At 40.5% G+C, this 19,258-nt stretch overlaps 2 protein-coding genes across 4 annotated transcripts; both read left to right on the top strand.

The window, feature by feature from the left end:
- The first annotated feature begins 787 nt into the window (after nt 1–787).
- Nucleotides 788–13,122, top strand: LOC116331509 (interleukin enhancer-binding factor 3-like). Of its 2 annotated transcripts, none has more exons than XM_031754227.2 (20): nt 788–941; nt 1,348–1,491; nt 2,709–2,820; nt 3,483–3,676; nt 3,822–3,990; nt 4,102–4,270; nt 6,142–6,233; nt 6,653–6,748; nt 6,864–6,975; nt 7,065–7,162; nt 7,252–7,360; nt 7,464–7,604; nt 8,028–8,218; nt 8,470–8,589; nt 8,713–8,844; nt 10,187–10,345; nt 10,446–10,575; nt 10,684–10,722; nt 11,995–12,306; nt 12,417–13,122. In XM_031754227.2, the coding sequence occupies exons 2-20, from the start codon at nt 1,379–1,381 to the stop codon at nt 12,521–12,523; spliced, it is 2,595 nt and encodes an 864-aa protein (XP_031610087.1). In that variant the 5' UTR covers nt 788–941; nt 1,348–1,378; the 3' UTR covers nt 12,524–13,122. The 2 variants fall into 2 exon arrangements, with proteins under 2 accessions (XP_031610087.1, XP_031610096.1); XM_031754236.2 differs by having other exon boundaries at nt 798–941; nt 1,324–1,491.
- A 1,458-nt stretch (nt 13,123–14,580) lies between these two features.
- acp5a (acid phosphatase 5a, tartrate resistant) lies at nt 14,581–17,026 on the top strand. Of its 2 annotated transcripts, none has more exons than XM_031754214.2 (6): nt 14,581–14,604; nt 15,106–15,196; nt 15,279–15,478; nt 15,569–15,693; nt 15,789–16,134; nt 16,227–17,026. In XM_031754214.2, exons 2-6 carry the CDS (start codon nt 15,106–15,108, stop codon nt 16,464–16,466), a joined length of 1,002 nt encoding a protein of 333 aa, XP_031610074.1. In that variant the 5' UTR covers nt 14,581–14,604; the 3' UTR covers nt 16,467–17,026. The 2 variants fall into 2 exon arrangements, with proteins under 2 accessions (XP_031610074.1, XP_031610066.1); XM_031754206.2 differs by lacking the exon at nt 14,581–14,604 and adding an exon at nt 14,891–14,958.
- Nucleotides 17,027–19,258: the final 2,232 nt, after the last annotated feature.

The following is a 19,258-nucleotide window of genomic DNA, read 5'->3' as shown; positions in this document are numbered from 1 at the left end:
TCAAGCTCCCAAAAACCCTCTACAATGAAATATAAACAGCAATGCATAATGAACTTCAAGAGAAGAAATACTGATGAACTAATGGATGACAGTCAAGCGATACCATAATGGAAAACTGGGAGACAGTGAAGGATTTGTGACAGAAGAAGTGGTATGCAGCTTTTCCACAGAGGATTATCTACCTCCTTCCCCTCTGCATTCTCCTCCTGTTGCCTTTGTCCAGTCCATCCTCTGTCCCTCCTCTGAGTATTCAAGATTCAAGGTTTTTATTGTCAATACAACAATATACAGCATATCAACATGCCATTTCACCCCTCGCTAAATTTAAGTCAAATTAAAAAGATAAAAAGGTACTACTACTAACTATATATATGTATAATAAACAAAGACAGGACAAGAGACAATACAAAGTGGTCATGTGCAATTACAGTAAAGTGAGACTATTGTACAGTAGGTATTGAATACCAGGTTCAAGTTATCCTCAGGATATTGTAGACAAGACAGGACGAAGACGTGCAAATATACTATAATGTGACGTGTTCAATAACTATGTGACTGAGGTGTGCAAATAAGCATATTGTTCCAAGGATTTCTGGAATGTCCAACATGGAACGTGTCCAAACCATCACAACCTTCTTGTAAGTCGTCCTTTTTACTCTTGCATTTACTTTGCACTTATTTATTTATTCGTTTATTCATTCAGTTAGTTAGTTAGTTAGTTAGTTAGTTAGTTATGACATGACGCACACTCCGGTACACCAGGCGGCGGTATACACCTAAACACGGTAATGTGCGACCCGCCATTAAACTCGGAGAAGACGAAGCGAAACTTCACCGGGGTGACCGATCCTGCGCAGGCCTGGCTCATCTCAAACTAGCCTAACATCCTAAAGCTAACAACGTTAAGGGACCTACACCTGTTTACTGGCCCGTTGACAGAGGTGAGCTCTAAAGACATAATCGAAATTTAATGCCACGTTATTAGCACTGACATTCTGGCTGACTTCACCTAGCTTGCTAGCATCCAGTCGCTGTAAACATAGGCTAATTGGCTGCCTTGACTTATGTAGATGGAATTATGGGAGTGAGAGACCAGGTTTTTTTTTTAGTTATTATTGTTATTATTATTATTATTATTATTATTGTAAATGTATTTAGTTTGCTGTGAGCATTGTTATTGCATCCTAACCACATGTCTCAGCCTGCAGCGTAACAAGTGTACCGCTTAGTTAACGTTAGCATATACATGGATAATGTCAAATCATCTGCTGCTTTATTGTGGTTGTTATTACACAGCCAATTGTCTGCTAACTGTTGTAACAGTGGTGTATACTTGGGGGCGCACAGGTGGTAGCTTGGGTCCTGCAATCGTGACAGCATGGCGGCCACTGCAGCGCCAGTGTGGGACGAGCACCAGGCATACGAGGAGCTGCTGTACTGGGACAGCCTGATACAACAGGGACACCGCCTCCATCCGCATGATTTCGACAGGTACACGCACAGCATGCATGGTCCTGAATAAAAGATGCACGAAAGCTGGTATTTGCATAGTACACTCTGTACTTTTCATTAAAATACAGCAACAGGTTCTGTTCAAAGAAAAAAAAAAACTAATGAAATAAACAAAACACAAACTATGAAGAATAATCTCTTGAAGACTGAAAAGTCTCTTTCAGACAGACAGCTCATGTTCAAGGAATTGATTCACTGCAAGCACAGAGTTCAATTAGGTTCACTCACATGTTGCCACGATTGGCCTGTGTTCACATTGTGCTTAAACATCTGACCGGAGTATGCTTCAGATTTGTCTGTGCATCTCATTGCCTCTCTCACTTTCTTGAACACACACACTTTTTAAAGGCACAATATAGGGAGTTTCATGACTTTATGTATTTTGTTGTTTGTTTTGTTTGAGGTAAGTCTTCTCTTAAATGGCTTTTAGATCTGTCAAATAACAAAGCAATCAAGGCCGCTGTTGTTGAGGAAATATCTGAGTTTCATGTTTGGGCACAGTTTACACTCATCACATACTGGCACTTTGTGGACTTTGGGGGGTCAAACATACTCGAGCACTGTACGGAGTGTGCCTGGTGTGATTATTTACAGTTTACAGACCTGCATTTTACCTAGTTCTAAAATGTGAAAAATAAAAAAAGAATACAATTTTTAAAAAATAAATTTTTAATCTAAGGTTAGTTTGAGTCTGGGACACAGAGTTTTAGACTTTAAATTCTAGGCTCAGTCCCTCCAAATATGCCTCCTATAAAATTGTGAGAGGCGAGTAAACATCCCTCCCGTGCACGTAGGTATTGATTGAGTGTTTGGGATGTCACGCAAGGAGAATGAGGCACATTATGTGTCTATGATGCGGTACAGTTCGACTTGTCTGCTGGAACAAGTCTGCAGCCTTTGAACAGCTCTGTCAGATAATGAGGAATAGATTTGTTTTCCAGTAACCTAAATGCTTGTTATTGTTGTGCTGAAAACAACCTTTATTGCTCTATGGAAAGAAATCAGATTGAAGCATTTTGTTGTTATTATCATTGAAGCATACTGAGTAGATCAACTGTTTAAAAATTTAAGAGCCAACACATTAACAAGAATATGTTTCTTGGTCCTGTGAAATAAATTATGTCACTTGACGCATCTCTTCTAACTTGAGCTCTGAAACTTTTCTTCATATGTTCTCAAATTCTTTTGTCTTGCAGATATGAGGAGTTGCGTTACTGGTACGACTGTCTGTGCTATGAAGAGGAGCTGAGACAGTACCATGACTACATTGCTGCTATCGAGCATATCGAGGATAAACGTTATCGTGAGGTTGGTTCTGTTTTGCCTGCTAAATAGATAACACTAGATAATCACAGGGTTTCTACTCCATTGTATTACAAACCCTGCAGCTTTCCATGTCTAAGTTTAGCAGAGGTTAACGATTAAATATTATTTAGTGTTGTCCTTCTGGTATTTCTATGATTATATACACACAACCTTTTCTTAATTCTAAAGTCTTTTTTAGTCGTGACAATATAACAGGAGAGTATTGTCTCATGAATATCTTGTGATGTTAAGTTACAGTATTAAACCCCCACTTTGGTCACAGTAGCCGCCAGGTCCAACAACTTCCCTGGTGGAAACCCTGAATTCACAGAACGTGTAGTATTTTTCCATCCCCATTTTGTTTCCCTTTGTTCTGCAAAAACATTGCTGTTCCTCTTGAAAGCTGTCGCCTGTTTATTTTTCCTTTTTTTAAATCACAGACTTCCTATTACCGCTATTATTCTATTATTATACTTCTTCATATGTCTTCACTGGAATATATCAGCAGCAGTAAAACATAGATTTTAAAAAATGGCTTTAATGAATCCTAACACTTACCTGTCATGAAATAATATTACAGTATGAAGTAATTATACATTTACTGTCATCTGCAGTGTGTTTCTTCCAGTATGAACTTTGTCTTTATTTATTTTTTTCTATTTAAGGAATCTGCAGCAACTCACACACAGGCGGGCCCATATGATCGCTACGTGTTGGCCAAACACTCTGAAGTGTACCCCTCAACAGAGGAGTTGGAGGCAGTACAGACAATCGTCTCCCATGTGGAGTGCGCTCTCAAGACTGTATCTGACCAGATGGATGCTCCAAAAGATGATGAAGCAAATACAGAAGCACAGAGGTAAGCGAAAATAGCCTGCAATGCTTTTAAAAGGATATCTGCAAGCTTTTAAAATAAATAAAAAGAACTGCTTTTCTTTTAATATAAATAATTTAATTGGTAATTTTTATTTTATTTTATTTTTTTTGCACCTCTCAACTGAAAGTGAGGACTCACAAGCGCGTGTGCTGCGTGGGGTTATGCGAGTTGGTTTGGTGGCTAAGGGACTCCTTCTGAAGGGGGACAAGAACGTGGAGCTGGTGCTGCTTTGTTCCAACAAGCCTACAGTTGCTCTGCTGAAACAAGTGGCCGAGAAACTCTCTGCACAATTGGAGGTAGAAATGAGTTCCTGCAGCATACTTTAAAAACACATGTCATATATTTTGACTTGGATTATTTTAATCCGGGTTTAACCGTCTTAATTATTTGTTCTCTTTTTTTAATAGACTATTTCACCTGAGACATATACAGTCAGCCAGTGTCCAGGAGATGCAGCCATTGTTGTTACGAGCACCAAGGAGTCAGTTCTGACTCTAATTATCCACCTGACATCACCTCTTGTCAGGACAGTGCAAGAGAGTGAAACTGCTGAAGAAGAAGCAGAAGAAGAAGAAGGTGCGTATGTCGGCCCAGCCCTGATCTGTGTTGTCGGTATGCAGGCGCTGTACTGCTCCACTGATTTATTAATCTGCACTGACTGTTTGAAGTCAAACCAGTTGTCCCATCTCATTAAAACTCGGTGGAGCTTGTACAGTGACCGTGTCAGACTGATGCCAGTGAACATTGACTCTTTGCTCGCTCGAGAGTCCTTTTCGTCGTTTTTGTGGCAAACTGACGTATGCAGGACATTTCCTCTGTAGTCACTGATGCATCCTGCTCATGTTGTTAGTGACAGTGCCTCAGTCATTTAAAACAACAACAAAAAAAAACTTGTATATTCTTGTTGTTTTCATGTTTCAAGTGAAGGCTTTTTTAAGAATAACAAGTTCAAGCGCGCATGCATGATCCTTGATGCTGAACATGTGTTTGGAACTAGCTGCAGCAAAACTGATCAGCTGTTGCCTATCTTAGGATGATTTACATTATAAGGCAAAAAAAATGACATAAATCATTGTTCAGGTGAATATTTTGGTTGGTGTAGTGTTTGGAAGCTCCTGTGTTAATTAGCGTTAGCTGCATTTATCTGATAGTCTAAAGTTTATTTGAATTTCAGGGGGAGCCTCAGACTGAGAACCATATCAGTCACAGTGCAGTTTTAGTCCATTTTAATACACTATACACTGGGACTGCACATTTAAAAATCCTGCAATATTAGTAATAAAACTATTAGACTAGATAATTATTGGAGCTGTTACATCCTGGAGGATTATTAATGCCTAATCATTGTTGGATCAAACCATATTTACTCTGTTTTAAGAAAACAATCATTTTAGGCAAAGGTGTAATTTAAGGTCAAGGTTTGGACAAATTAAATGTGCAATTTAATATTTTTAAAACTTTAAGATGTGTTTGTTAAATGCCACAGTGATTAAAATCCTTGCTAATATCATGCACCCCTGATGAAAATGCATATTATCAACTTAAATTCAGTCAACTCCACTCAACTCAACATAGTCCAAGCAGAGTTGTACATAGTATATTGTCCAAATATGATTATCAGCCTTGTTAAGTGAGCAGATATTTATTTCCGAAAACATATTTACTGTTGCATATTTACAGTGGCAGAGATTGATCTTGTTGATCTTTCACATCAATTCTAGGGGTAATAAATACTAACAAAAAATCCTGGCATAGGCTACTGCACAAATTATTTGTCTTTAACATCAGCATTGGCATAGATTATCAGCCGGTGTATCCCTAGCTGTATAATGTAGAACAAATGAGCTAAAACTTGTCCAAAGCTGGTATTTTTTTTTGTTTGTTTGTTTTGTTGTTGTTGAGGTTGTTTTATTTTTATTTTTTTAATATAGCCAGTCTGTCATAAAGCCTTTTTTTAGGCCACTTTTTTTCTGAGAGATTCATCAGTTTTGCTGCAGCGTAGGGCAGACGTAAAGCTTCTTAAATGCTTGTGATTTACAACTGATTACCTTTTAGTTTGTCAAGTTTTTTAGGAACGCTGGACCTTTGACCAACTGGACACACTGTCTCAGGAGGGGGGAGAAGCAACAAACCCAATCCCAGTGGCTCAGGGGAGGGGGTATTTGATGTAGTGCAGTGCATATATTTTAATGCTGTGCAATGTTATGAATAAATACTACAGCTGTTTCTGACAGTCTTCTTATTTCCACATACACTTGTGGAAAAGATAATTGGGATCTCTTTTAGCAGACCTTTATGGTTGCTGGGACAAAGCGTGTCTTTGTTAAACCCCCTTTCCCTGCTGCTGGTTGTTTGCTGGTTTTTGTTTGCTACTCCCTGAGCTGCAAGACAGAGCCAACCCCCTTGGTCAAACTGTACCTTTTCTTCTTACCCCACCTCGTCAATAGAAACGCGAACAGTCAACGATCCGCCGGACGTTCTGGACAGGCAGCAATGCCTAACTGCCTTGGCGTCTCTCCGCCACGCCAAGTGGTTCCAGGTTTGCATTCACGTCCTTACTTGTACATCAGGTTGAACTGTTTTCCTTGAGTGATCTTTTATTTTCTGTCCATTTAGAGGACCGTAACAGTTTTTGCTCTCAGTTTTTGTTCATATTGTTAATGATCTTTATAAAATATCGAAATTAATGCTCATCTATACCAGTGACAGAAGTGGATAAATCATTGGTATCGACATGAGTACATACCTTGAGACTGAGCTCTCTCGATTTCAACCTCAAAGGTCATAAATGGCTAACATAGCTTGAATAAGTTTTACCTACTGTTGATTTGGAGAAGGCTCAGTACTTATTTTACTTATTGTTTGGGTTGTTTTGTTTTTGTTTGTTTGAAATCTCAGAAAGGATTCCATCACAGACAGAAGCTCTGCTAACTGAATGGGCTTTGTTTCTGCCTCCAGGCAAAAGTTAACACCCTGAATTCTGCCGTCGTTGTGATCCGAATCATGAGGGACTTGTGTAACCGCGTTCCCACCTGGACGCCACTCTCAGGATGGGTGAGGAAACTCTTGGTGCATCTATTCCGACAGCAGCAAAGCGGAGATTTGTGTTTAAGTCATTTTAGCTGCTTTCATCCTGAAGTGTCGGTTTTGTCTTGTTGTCTCCACATAGCCACTTGAACTGCTAGTGGAGAAGGCTATTGGTACATCTGAGAGATCGCTGGGAGCGGGCGAGGCCCTCCGCAGGGTTTTGGAGTGCGTAGCCTCCGGAATACTTATGGAAGGTGTGATTTTATTTGAGTTGTGAAACTTGCATGAAAGTTTATACACTGAGCTGACATTCATGCACCAGTTGAATGGCATTTGTGCACAGATGGCCCTGGGATTAAAGATCCTTGTGAAAAGGAAGCTGTTGATGCCATAGACTATTTGACTAGGCAGCAGTGTGAAGACATCACACAGAGTGCTCAGGTAAGGTGAGCCTGTAGAAGCACCCACACACATGTACACCTTTATAATTAAATCAACAAATTGGTGCATAACTTCGATGTTTTTCTTAGTTTGCCTTGAGGCTGTGTGCATTTGGACAGATGCACAAAGTGTTGGGGATGGACTCTAAACCTCTGAGGTCACGCAAATCGCTGGGAGCAAATTACAGAGATGGCATGGGTAGGCTATTATTCTTTTTATTTTTTTTCCTGTATTTGAAAAATCAACACCACTTCCATTAAATCTCCTTCTTCTTTTTTTTCTTTTTTTAAAATAACTGTAGCCCAGATACCACCTGTTGGACAACTGAACCTGCCAGCTAAGAGACCTTTCACAGACGTCGACACAGGAGAAGAAGAGACACACTTCAACAGCAAACAGAGAAAGTTTCTCAAGTTCCAAAAGCGCTTTCAGAAGAAATCCTGTGAGTAATGAATGTCAGAGGGCTGAATATTGACAAATTATTCACTGTAACACAAAAAATACTGATGTAAAATCCCTTTGATCTTTAACTGTATGACAAAACAGACCTGGTATTGTGGAATAAATATTCTGTATGTTTACATACATGAACATGCTTTTCTTTTGGCCATAATATTTCATTCTGATTTTCCCAATCATTATAACTGCTATTAAAAGTTATATTTACTTTTTTAAATCTTCTGGTGTCCTTGGACAGAATATTTAAGTCGCATAAGCTGAGTAGTGCTGGGAAAATGACAACTTTGTGACCCCTATGCTAATGTGACATTTGTCTTTTACTCTTTATGCTCACTTCTGTAGCCTTATTTTTCTGTGTGTTCTTCCCAAAATGAATCTGTTTGCTCATTTTGTTTTTTCCTTATAGTCACCGATGATCTTACCATGAATGCCGTGATGCGTCTGAACCAGTACAGACCTGGCCTGGAGTACAGACTTACATCTCAGACTGGCCCAGTTCACGAGCCGGTCTTTACAATGGCTGTCGATCTAAATGGAAAGACATACGAGGCAACGGGGCCTTCCAAACGTGCCGCTAAGCTTAATGTAGCCACAAAGGTAATGGTGTTTGTTATCTACACAAGCTGACTTTTATTATAAAAACTCATTACTATGTTCTTCTTGGTTACTTTTTGGCTGCCCTGATCGACTAGTTACTGTTTATTGATTGGTTCCATAAATTTTGCAAATTGATTGTTTGTTTAAGTGCAGCCTAACTTGTAAGTTTGAATATTTGTAAAGTCAAACTGGGCAAAGAAATCGATTTTGTTTTATGTGTCTTATAATATTTTGACTTTCATGTTTCACAGGTACTGCAAGATCTCGGTCTTCCCACAAGTTCTGAATCTAAGTCAGAGCCCAGTAGTGAAAATGAAGGAAGCCAGGAATCAGTTAAAGCTGCTGCACCGACCTCTTCTACAACTGAAGATGTATGTCGTTGAGCTCTCTTTGGACAAATGCATTGCTTACAAATGCATCCTAAAAGTTCCCACAGAGAGAAAAACTTGTGCATTTCACCACTGTTTTTTCTTATGTCTGCTTGCTGTGAACAGACTGGTCAGGGTCCAATCTTAACAAAAAATGGCAAGAACCCTGTGATGGAGCTGAACGAGAAGCGCCGCAGCCTGAAATACGAGCTGTCAGCAGAGACGGGTGGCTCCCATGAAAAGTGCTTTGTCATGGAGGTGAGTCAGCAGTGTTGTATACGGCAAACAGAAATCAGGTGTAAAGTGAGCACTGCACTGTATAGCAGCTTTGATGTCTTGCGCTTTGTAAAAGGCAACTGTAGAGCCAAGTAAAGATTTCTGTATTTGTGTTTAATCCGTTAAAGCCATTCTAGTATTTTAAGCCCCATGTGGGTGGGATTATTACAGAAAGATAAGATAAGATAAGATAAGATGGCCTTTATTAGTCCCACAGGTGGGAAATTTGTTTTGTTACAGCAAAAGTGCAAAGTTATGTAGCAGAAATTAGAAAACACTGGAATGCAATAAAATAAAATAAAATAAAATAAAATACTATATACAATAGAATAGAATAATATATACAATAGAATAAAATAGAAATACAAATAGTATATACAACTGAGTAGGAAAATACAAAAACACAACTTCGTCAGAAGAAGAATTGCACGTATAGCAGTCTTATTGCACATGTGTGGGTTTGTGTGTTTGATCAGCTGCAAAAGTCTTTATTGTAGAGTCTGACAGCAGTGGGGAGGAAAGACCTGCGAAATCTCTCCGTCCCACACCGTGGGTGCCGCAGTCTCCCACTGAAGGAGCTGCTCAGTGCTGTCACAGTCTCATGCATGGGGTGGGAGATGTTGTCCAACAGGGATGACAGCTTAGCCACCATTCTCCTGTCACTCACCACCTCCACTGGGTCCAGAGGGCATCCTAGAACAGAGCTGGCCCTTCGGATCAGCCTGTTCAGTCTCTTCCTGTCCCCAGCAGAGATGCTGCCCCCCCAGCAGACCACACCATAAAAGATGGCTGAGGCCACCACAGAGTCATAGAAGGTCTTCAGGAGTGGGCCCTCCACTCCAAACGACCTGAGTCTCCGAAGCAGGTACAGCCTGCTCTGCCCTTTCCTGTAGAGGGCGTCTGAGTTATGAGTCCAGTCCAGTTGAAGAACACAGGTTGACAGGATTCTTCCCAAAATTAACAGCATATGGTCTGTAATAGATGTTTAAACTCGGCAGGATAAACCCAAACTAATAAACATCCATAAATCAGAGGATACATTAGAGTTACTTTAATGAGCTGTTAGGCTGTGCGGGTGTGACAGGTGATTGATGGCTCTACACTCACTAAAATGCTAATGTTATACTATGCTACACATGTGGAGGTTCAGCAGAACACTGTAGCTGTGTTTTTGCACTGCTGCTCAAAAGAATAGACACGGCATGCACAACACACATTCTCCATCTCCTCTTCCAGCAGGAGTCACTCTCTGTCTATAAATGCTGTGACATGCTTCATGCTTCATAAAATCCTAAAATCTTTTCTCTTCATTTCTGTCTCACAGGTGGAAGTTGATGGGCAGAAGTTCAAAGGAAGAGGCTCCAACAAGAAGGAAGCAAAGGCCTACGCTGCCCTCGCTGCTTTAGAGAAGCTGTTCCCAGATGACAGTGGAGTTTCAAATAACAGAAATCCCTCAAAGAAGAAGGTCACCTACACTGACATGGTAATGTATCCAACTGGTGAGCTGTAAAATGCACAATTCAAGTAATTTAACTATTAGGCTGTTTCAAAATGACATTTTTCTCACGTTTTCTTTTTGACAGCACATCCCAGGATTCGGCACCATCCGTGGCATCCCTTCAGACTCAGGGTCCCGTGGCTGGGGTCCCCACAGAGGGGGTCGGGGCAGAGGTCGAGGCAAGCAGTTTCCAGCAGGACCCAGCTATAATAAGAGTAAAAAGCTTTACACTATTTATGAGTCAATTTAATCAACGTAGGAAACCTTTAAACCTGTAAATAGAGTTTGCACTAAATGGTGCTTTCTTTCCTTTGTTTTAAAAGCCAACTACAGTTATGAGAGCAGCACTGGCACAGGCTATCGTAAGTATCTGAATGTCTGTTAGCTTTATGCACACTTTATGTTAGGATGTGTGTGTGTATTTGGTTTTACGTGTTTTTGTGATGTACACTTTCTTAAAATAAGGCTTAAATGTCATGCAGAAGCTTTGCTGATCCGTTGAAAGGCATAAGATGCCTATATTTTTAAAAAGATTACAGTTATATGTGATGGATATATGTGATGATGCATGCAATAACAAGGCTAAAAGACCTTTCTTAAAAAAAAATATATATATATATATGTTTACCAAAATTTAAAACTTCTAGGTAAACATTCAAAGATGGATTTCATTTATTTATCCTTGTCACAAAAAGTTGATTCTGTTCTTCTGGGTGTAGCTTTTTCAGTTGGAGAAATGTTTCAGCACTAATCCAAGTGACTTCTTCAGTCTCAGCTCACTGCAGCTTTCCAACCCAGTACGTTTGCATAATGACTGAAACTAGCACCACTGGCGAAAAATGGGCTGGAGGTCAGTTTCTTGATCATTAATATGCAAATTGACATGACCATTGATCAGCAAACATGGAGGAGTGATAATTGGTCAATGGCCATTCACAGAGAGTTGGGGATTGGCTGCAGTCACAGTGTTGTAAGATGGTGCCCTTTGGCCCCCTGCTTGATTCAGAGGTCTTTCCCTTTTCATGTAAATGGCCTCCTTGACTCCCCGCTCAAACCAGTGTTCCCCAGTGTATAAATCATGGCAATGGCTTAACAGCGTACGCTAAATTACTGTGGTTGTGCCGGGGGACCCGATACTTGGGTTGAAAGCCACAGAGATGAGGTCTCAGCCGTTCCGATACTTCTGACACATAAGGGATCACTAAAGGTTTTCACTTAGGTAACAGTCGTTCTTCTTCTCTTCTGGATTGCCTGGAGCTTTCTTTAGGTGCCCTCCCACCTTTGACAAATGTCCAGCTGGGATAACGACTTTCACTCAGGGCTTTCTTCGTATGATGTTTTTCTGCTTCCCTGCTACGCTATGTCCAGATGAACAGGATCAGCTTTTTGGGATTCCCTTACCTGGATGATTGAGCATGCATCAAGATATTTTTCTTTATGTGTGTGGTGGGGTTTTGTTTGTTTGTTTCTTTTTTAAACTTGAACATGTGTGAACTGTCTTGGTTCTATGATTTAATGAGGTGCAAATAGATCAACAGTCACTTGTAGTTGTCGTCAGTTGCAGCTCTAAGTTCGTGTCTTTTAAGAAAATGGCACTTACCTCTCATTTACCTCTCGTTTCTCTTATCTTACAGATAAATTATATGGCAATAATGGAGCCACTGCCACAGCCAAAAGTACTGGCCCCACCACCTCAGCCTACGGCACCTTTTACCCCGAGAGCACCACGATCACGTACTCATCCCCACCCGTCTCCAGCTCCAACACCAGCACCACGAAGGAAGAAAGCTACCAGTCGATGCCGCCTCCTGCTGATCAGGAGAGTCCATACAGCTATGGCTACGGAGATGAGAAGAGGAAGATGCTGACCCAAGGTGGAGACTACTCTATGTACAGCACTGCTTACCCCAGCTCTGTCACCGGGGGACAGAGTTATAATAATTATGGCAAGTTCCATTTGTATTTCTTACAGTAACTTCCCTCTTCTCCTATTTCTTTATATTTAATCTTGATTTTTACATATAAATGATCTGGGGTTATAAATCTTTTTTCACAGGCTGGGGAAACCAGTCGTCCTGGGGGAATCAGGGGTACAGCATGTACCAGGGATTTGGAGGACACACCCAGGGCTCATACTCTGGATACGGCGACATGAATTACTGATCATAACATCACTGGTGCTTTTTATTATGCTTACATGACTCCTTTTTTCCTCATGTCTTGGCTGCTCCAAGCAAAGCTATAAGGAAGAATAGGCCTGTTTCCCAGCTCTGAGCTCCTGCAGATGCAGACGCATTTCCTCAAGGTGGGATTTAAGCAGTTCAGAGTTCCTCTGTGATGGCGGAGGGGGAGGGGAAAGAGTGCAGGGAAGCATGTCAGCGTAATGAATTATGCAGTCTTTCTCACCTTGATGATTAGGAATCATCCTGAGGCACTTCTCTTAAAAAGAAATGCTGGTGTTTTCTCTGAAACTGGAATTCTGCTGATCTTGTTTGATACTCTTCACCTCAGTTGTCAGTTCTTTTGACAAACCAGTAAACCAGTTTTGAGTTACGTTTCTTTTATCTGCACCCTTCATCACGTCAATGTTGACATGAGTGTTACGTTGGGTTGTTTTGTCTTTTTTTAAAATGTAGTGTACTGGTTCTGTATCAGTATAATTTTTTTTATGTAAAGCTGCTTGTTGTTTTAAACTGAAGTCCTTTCTGTCTCATAAAAATGCTCTAATCCTTGTACAAATAAATATTTTATTTTGGAGCTGAGTTTCTGACCATCAGTTTCATAATTACAGACATTGCAGAGATCTTGTTAATGTGATTGTTGACATTTTAAGAGCTTCATCTTATTCAGCTGTGTTCAGAGAAGTGTCGCTATTGACATAATTGTGAATGTGAAGCTGTTCAGAATTGGGAAACGTAACCTTCGTCTTTGATGAGACACATGAAACGATGTTTTTCACATCAGTGTTACTGAGTTTGTTCCGCAAAGTGCTGCAAATGATTTGTGCATGCACAGCCAGACTGCTGTGAATGCAGCACAAGCATACAGCAGCCACGCGCTCCCTACCTGCGCTGCTATCAAAGCTGACAGGAACCCTCACTGACCCATAATTAGACCAGTGTAGTTGAAGTAATTTGCAAATTTAAAGCACATTTTGCAAGCTTGATCCAATATTAGCCCTCCCAGTGAAATTTGATAAAGATTAAAGGAGTGGACAAGTGGAAACTCCAGAGATGAGGGTTTGCTGATTGTGTCAGCAAAAAAAAACTGAAGAACAGCAAATTATAGTAGCAGTAACACTCATCTTGTGTTTTTGTTTTGGCAAATGAATATCACTCAAAAACAAGTTTAGGGAATTGAGCTCTGTGACCGCACTAAAAGGAGAACGGCATACTTTTTTTTGCATTAGCATTGTGAACTGTGACACCTCTGGGTGCAACAATTCCAGTAATGTCGTTCAGTTTTTCTTGATATACGCTTCACATACTTTAACTGGGTTTCTGTAAAGTTCTTTGAATGTGACAAGTTATTTACAGCACTGTAAAAAAGTCTTCAACCCCTTTTTTGTTGGATATTTGTAAGACTTGCGTGTTTCAGATCAAGCAAATTCAAGATAAGCTCAGTTTTCAGGTGATGATCGTCATGTATTACAGGAAAAAAGACTCAAACCAAAATGAATTAACTGGGATTAACCACATTTTTTGGAAAGCATTGTTAGTCAGTGTTTTCAGTCGTTAAGCAAATGTAGTGTTTGTAAAGTGGGGAAAGCTGCTGTCAGCTGAAACTGGTGTCATTTGAATGGGTGATCAAACATTTCAAGCAGTGAAAATGCAACATCCAGATGAAGAGAATCAACTTTTTTTGGTTCATGTTTAATGCTGCAAGACTACATTCAGCAAGACCACAAATTTGACCCATTATTTTACTGAACTTAGTGCTTTACGTGTTATTTTGATGTTATTCAAAAAGAAGGAAGCAAAAGACGGAAAGAAAACAAGCAAAACAGGAAAATCAGTGAATAATATTGAAGTGGAAAACGTGGAGTCTGGACACTAGCTATATTAAACACAATAGATCACATGTGGCCCTTATGACCTTCTAGTCAGTGTCTGAGTAATGATCATGCCTCTCCAGCGTGTCCCGGGGCTGGTCCTCCTGCATCCTCTCCTCCAGGATTGCTGATAAAAGGCGAGGGGGGACGATCACTCTGAGGGTGGAGAGTGTCCCAACAGATCCCATCAGCCGTGAGTGTTTTGTCTTTGACAACATTATCTCTGCACATTGACACCTATTCTTTACACATGAGCTGTCCCCCCCCCCCCCCCAATCAATCAGGCAGCACTTCAAACTGTTGTTGTGGCGTCTCTGTTGAGGGTCTTTTCATCTGTTTAATTATGTAGACGTTTGACCTTTGTCTCACACACACACGGTTTCTTTGATTGGTTTCTATTTACTCCAGCTGAGGTATGTCAGCTTTAGGCTGCAGCCAATCACAAGTCACCTTTAGGAGTACAAAAAACATAACTGAGGGACTTGTTGCATAGCGTAGTGGGAGGCAGAGAGAGAGAGAGAGAGAGAGCGAAGCTTAGAGTCACATGGTAGGTTGTGGTTTGCTTTACTGTTTCATGTTCCTTTTTTTGCTTTCGCAGGTGCTGACTTTCATTTCTGTGGCGTTACATCTTGTGACTGAGCCGAGTTTAAATTTGCCGTTAACTTAAATTCCAATGCTTTGTTTGTCTTTGAAGATGGCAGTCACTATTTTATCCATCTTGATTGCTGCCATCCCTGTGGCCTACTGCTATCCAACTGCCTTCCAAAACCTGGAGGAAAGTCGCAGTGAGTATTACGCCACACTGACTTTCATGAGCTTACTTTCCTTCTAACAATCAGAGGTACTAATATTGTTTTCCTCTTACAGGCAACAGAACCTCCATTAAGTTTCTGGCTGTGGGCGACTGGGGTGGCGTGCCTTATCCCCCCTACATCACTGCTGTGCAGAAGGCCACAGCTCAAGAAATGAGCAAAATAGCAGACCAGATGGGAGCTGATTTTGTTCTTGCTCTGGGTGATAACTTCTACTACAAAGGTGTGAACACTGTGGATTCTCCTCGGTTTAAGGTGAGTAGAATAAATGTGGTGTTAAAAACAACACTTTATTTTATAACTGTGTATTGAAAGCAGTAATCATATTTTCTTTCTTCCTATCAGGAAACTTTTGAATCTGTGTACACTGCAAAGTCCCTCCAAGTCCCTTGGTATGTGATCGCTGGCAATCACGACCACGCAGGGAATGTCAAAGCCCAGATCGAGTACAGCAGCAGATCTAACAGATGGTAAGGGGCTGAATATAAAGTTTGGATGTTTCAAAGTTTTAAGCTTTTAGGAACTACTTAGTTAAGCTTTGATGCCTCTTCATTACCTTTGATAGGAAATTCCCCTCTTACTACTATGAGCTGAACTTCCGCATTCCCAACACCGGGAAGACTCTGACCATCATCATGCTTGACACTGTGATGCTTTGCGGTAACTCTGACGACAATTCGGACAAGAAGCCAAGTGGACCCCTGAATGAATTGGATGCCAATCGACAGCTGGCTTGGCTGCAAGAGAGACTGGCTCTGTCCAAGGCGGACTTCCTGTTGGTGGCAGGCCACTACCCTGTTTGGTCTGTGTCCGAGCACGGCCCCACCAAGTGTCTGGTGCAAAGCCTCCGACCACTGCTCATCAAATACAAGGTCACTGCTTACCTCTGCGGCCATGACCACAACTTGCAGGTTGGTTCAGGAAGGCTATTTTTAACATTTGATATAAATCTGCATAGCTACTCTTACAGCTGCGATGGCTTTTCCTCTTCTTTCTCCCACAGTACCTCGAAGAGTCTGATATAGGCTATGTGGTTAGCGGTGCTGGAAACTTCCTGGATCCTGACACGCGCCACTGGCACCATGTTCCCAAAGGTTCTCTGAAGTTTTTCACCGGCAAGGCTTCAACACTGGGAGGATTCATCCATGCAGAAGTGACAAAGGACAAGATGACCGTGACTTTCTACCAGGCTAAAGGCACTTCTCTCTATCGCACAGTTCTCTCGCAAAGAGATCTTGAATAGACTGATGAGCAGGAACAGCTATATACGGTGTAATCTGCAGCGTAAGTGTGAAATCAAGTAATGAGTCTTGATCTTGGTTGTTTTAAAAAAATCTTTGGCATTAAAAGAATCATATGGTTTTAAATGTGACTTTATGCTACTGTAAAATAAACAGTGCCTTTAAGGCACATTAAGGAATGTCCCTTGTCAGCTTGTGATTGCAGTCTTGTGACTTGTGGCTGCAGGTCCCAGATGTTGTCTTTTCTCTTTACTTGATAAAAGGAACTCCATCTGTCCTGAACTTGTGGAAATGTGGTTGTGGTGCTTGAATTTCTTACTCTGCAAGTGCATCTGAATTTATGATTTTCAACACAAATGAGAAATTAGAGAAGGCATTGAATGATTTGGGGGCTTACACTGATGTCTGATACCTGTCAGGTCTTTAATTCAATACCAAGAGTTAGGAAATGTACACATTTTATTCTGCATAAGAAAGCATTATATCAATATCAATGCATTGGTGGGGTATGCACCAAAAGAAAGGCACTTTTTTTTGCAAATAAAAGACATATTGTGACGAATTTAGAGTTGATTTATTCATCTGTTACATGTGTGCCACAAACAGCACTTCATCACATGGAGATTTAATACTGATGAGGCTGGCTGTTGCTGAAGGACAGGAGAGGTCAAGACTTTCGCAGGGTGAGCTCTTTTGTCTGTGACAGAGAACCACCTGGCCTCAGCAGAGGATCAGGCTGGACGACAGCAGATTGGCAGTGACTGTGATCTGGATAAATTCAGCCAGCCAATGACAGTTAACCTGGGAAGGAAGCAGAGACTGACAACAGGCTGGTTTTTATTTTTTCTCCCTTCGTCTGCTGATATATTAAAAAAAATTCAAAAATCTGTTTCATATAAAAAAGTTATGACAATCTTACATTTTTATTCTCCATTGTCAAAATATGTTCACCCATCGCTTTCAGAAACAACAACAGCCAAGGACTATAATTTCTTCTACATGATGTAATGCCACAAGCATTTTTACCTTAAGCATGGCCTTGCCTTAACTACACCGAGGCTATTACAGGGCCGGTGAGTGTTATCCTGATCCAATTGGGATGAGTTAAAGTCCACTAGTGTCATGCATCGTCAGAGTGAGAGCGAGACTCACCAAGTGAGTCAATGCTGATAAGAAGTCAGTTGAGGGTAAGCCATCACCTGAGGATAGAGGACTGCCAAGGATCACTTAACCCTGACTTATTTAAATCCACTGTAGACCAAAAGAAAACCTGGCTGAGGTACATGTCAGGTCAGACACTAAAGATTAGATAGTTTCTAAAGTTCCTGTAAGTGAGTCAATCTACTGATCTTTCACATCTAGTGGATGCCTGCATGTTCTAGCAGTACATCAGCAGCAGTTAAAATTCAGGTTTTAAGTGGCTATCATACATATTTTCAGAAAAAATGAATGATGAATGAATGGAAAAAAGCACTAAAAAGGCTCAATTTAGCAGATAAAGTCACAAATATCTTCTTTAAGAGACCAAAATACAGCTTAAAGTTCTTAAATCTAATTTCAAGAAAACTGATCCGCCCTCTGCTGCTGCAAAGTTCGTTCGGTTAGTTAGTTAGGTTTGTTGCCACTGACACCACTGAAATAGAAGAGAGCACAAAATGTGAGATTAATAAGAAGAAAAAGAAAATCATTGATTTGATTTAAAACAAAAGGAAAAAAGGTTTTAAAAATGTCCACTGGGGGAGATAAAAGGAACTTTATTCTTAATTGTCTGGAATTTTTTTTTTAAAATCTATGTATTTAGTGAAATAGAAATAGCTGTCTCATCAAATAGCTGTTTGAGTTGTCTTGAGAAGCGTTTGTGTGTTTTATCATTTATTTTGCCATATTACCACCTCTTCTACATGAAACCTTATCAACCTGCACATCTGCAATGCTCAGCTCCACATCTGTGCATTCATTTTCCCTTCAAGCAAAAGCAAACATCAGTCGTTGTGTTTAAAAAAATCATAGAAATTTTAACCCTCTGTGCCTCTGTCACACAAAACCCTTTCAGAGAGCTCAATCCTGGGTCACTTAATCAGATCATTCCCTCTCCCCATTAATCTCTGGCTCTTTACTTCCTGCTTCTGCTCTTGACCCCTCTCTCCCCTGGAAGCCATTGAAGATCTTCAGTCATTTGTCTCACACAAGATTTGGAAGTTCATACACTGAGAATGGCCCGATGCTGTCCGATTATCTAATTCCACAGCTCAAAAGTAATAAAGGGACACTGTATTAAAGGCTAAGCCGCTCATCTAATCTTCTCTCCGTAATCTCCACCCCTCACTGAATGCTGACCTCCGGGTTTCACAGATGGAATGAGCAATGTGAACTCAATGAGTGTTCCCCCTGAGATATAAAAAAAGACCATGTTAATACTAATTTTGCCAGCAAAGTTGGAGTAATCTCCTTTTTAGGTACAGGCCTGGAGCTTAAAAGGGGAAAAATGACCAGAGTAATATGAATGAAAGTGCTGACAGCGTGCAAATATGTGTGTGTGTTGTCACAGCCTCCATGTGCTTTTAATATCCACGGATTTTCCCGGCCAATACGCTGCTTAAAATGACCCCTGAAATCTGTCATTTGGTGTTGTATAACCATGTTTTTGTAATGCCAACAAGCAAAAAAAAAAAAAAAAAAAAAAAAGCATCCCTTCTGCAGATGTTCATTACATTACACATTGTTTTTTAGAATTTAAATAACAATCCATTCTAAATTCTTAGAAATAAAAACTTGTTTTATTTGTTGATGTTGC

The sequence above is a fragment of the Oreochromis aureus genome, linkage group 6 (genome assembly GCF_013358895.1).
Source record: "Oreochromis aureus strain Israel breed Guangdong linkage group 6, ZZ_aureus, whole genome shotgun sequence".
Classification (NCBI taxonomy): domain Eukaryota; kingdom Metazoa; phylum Chordata; class Actinopteri; order Cichliformes; family Cichlidae; genus Oreochromis; species Oreochromis aureus.
The sequence above is the reverse complement of the archived record's forward strand: the minus strand, read 5'-3'. Positions and strand labels throughout refer to the sequence as shown.

Bases quoted from the DNA above. Each gene is read 5' to 3' on its own strand.
- acp5a (XM_031754206.2), top strand. The intron at 15,197-15,278 runs GTGAGTATTACG...TTCCTCTTACAG, and splicing joins AAACCTGGAGGAAAGTCGCA to GCAACAGAACCTCCATTAAG. The intron at 16,135-16,226 runs GTTGGTTCAGGA...TTTCTCCCACAG, and splicing joins GCCATGACCACAACTTGCAG to TACCTCGAAGAGTCTGATAT.
- LOC116331509 (XM_031754227.2), top strand. From the start codon at position 1,379: ATGGCGGCCACTGCAGCGCCAGTGTGGGACGAGCACCAGGCATACGAG. The intron at 4,271-6,141 runs GTGCGTATGTCG...CCTCGTCAATAG, and splicing joins AGAAGCAGAAGAAGAAGAAG to AAACGCGAACAGTCAACGAT. The intron at 6,234-6,652 runs GTTTGCATTCAC...TTCTGCCTCCAG, and splicing joins GCCACGCCAAGTGGTTCCAG to GCAAAAGTTAACACCCTGAA.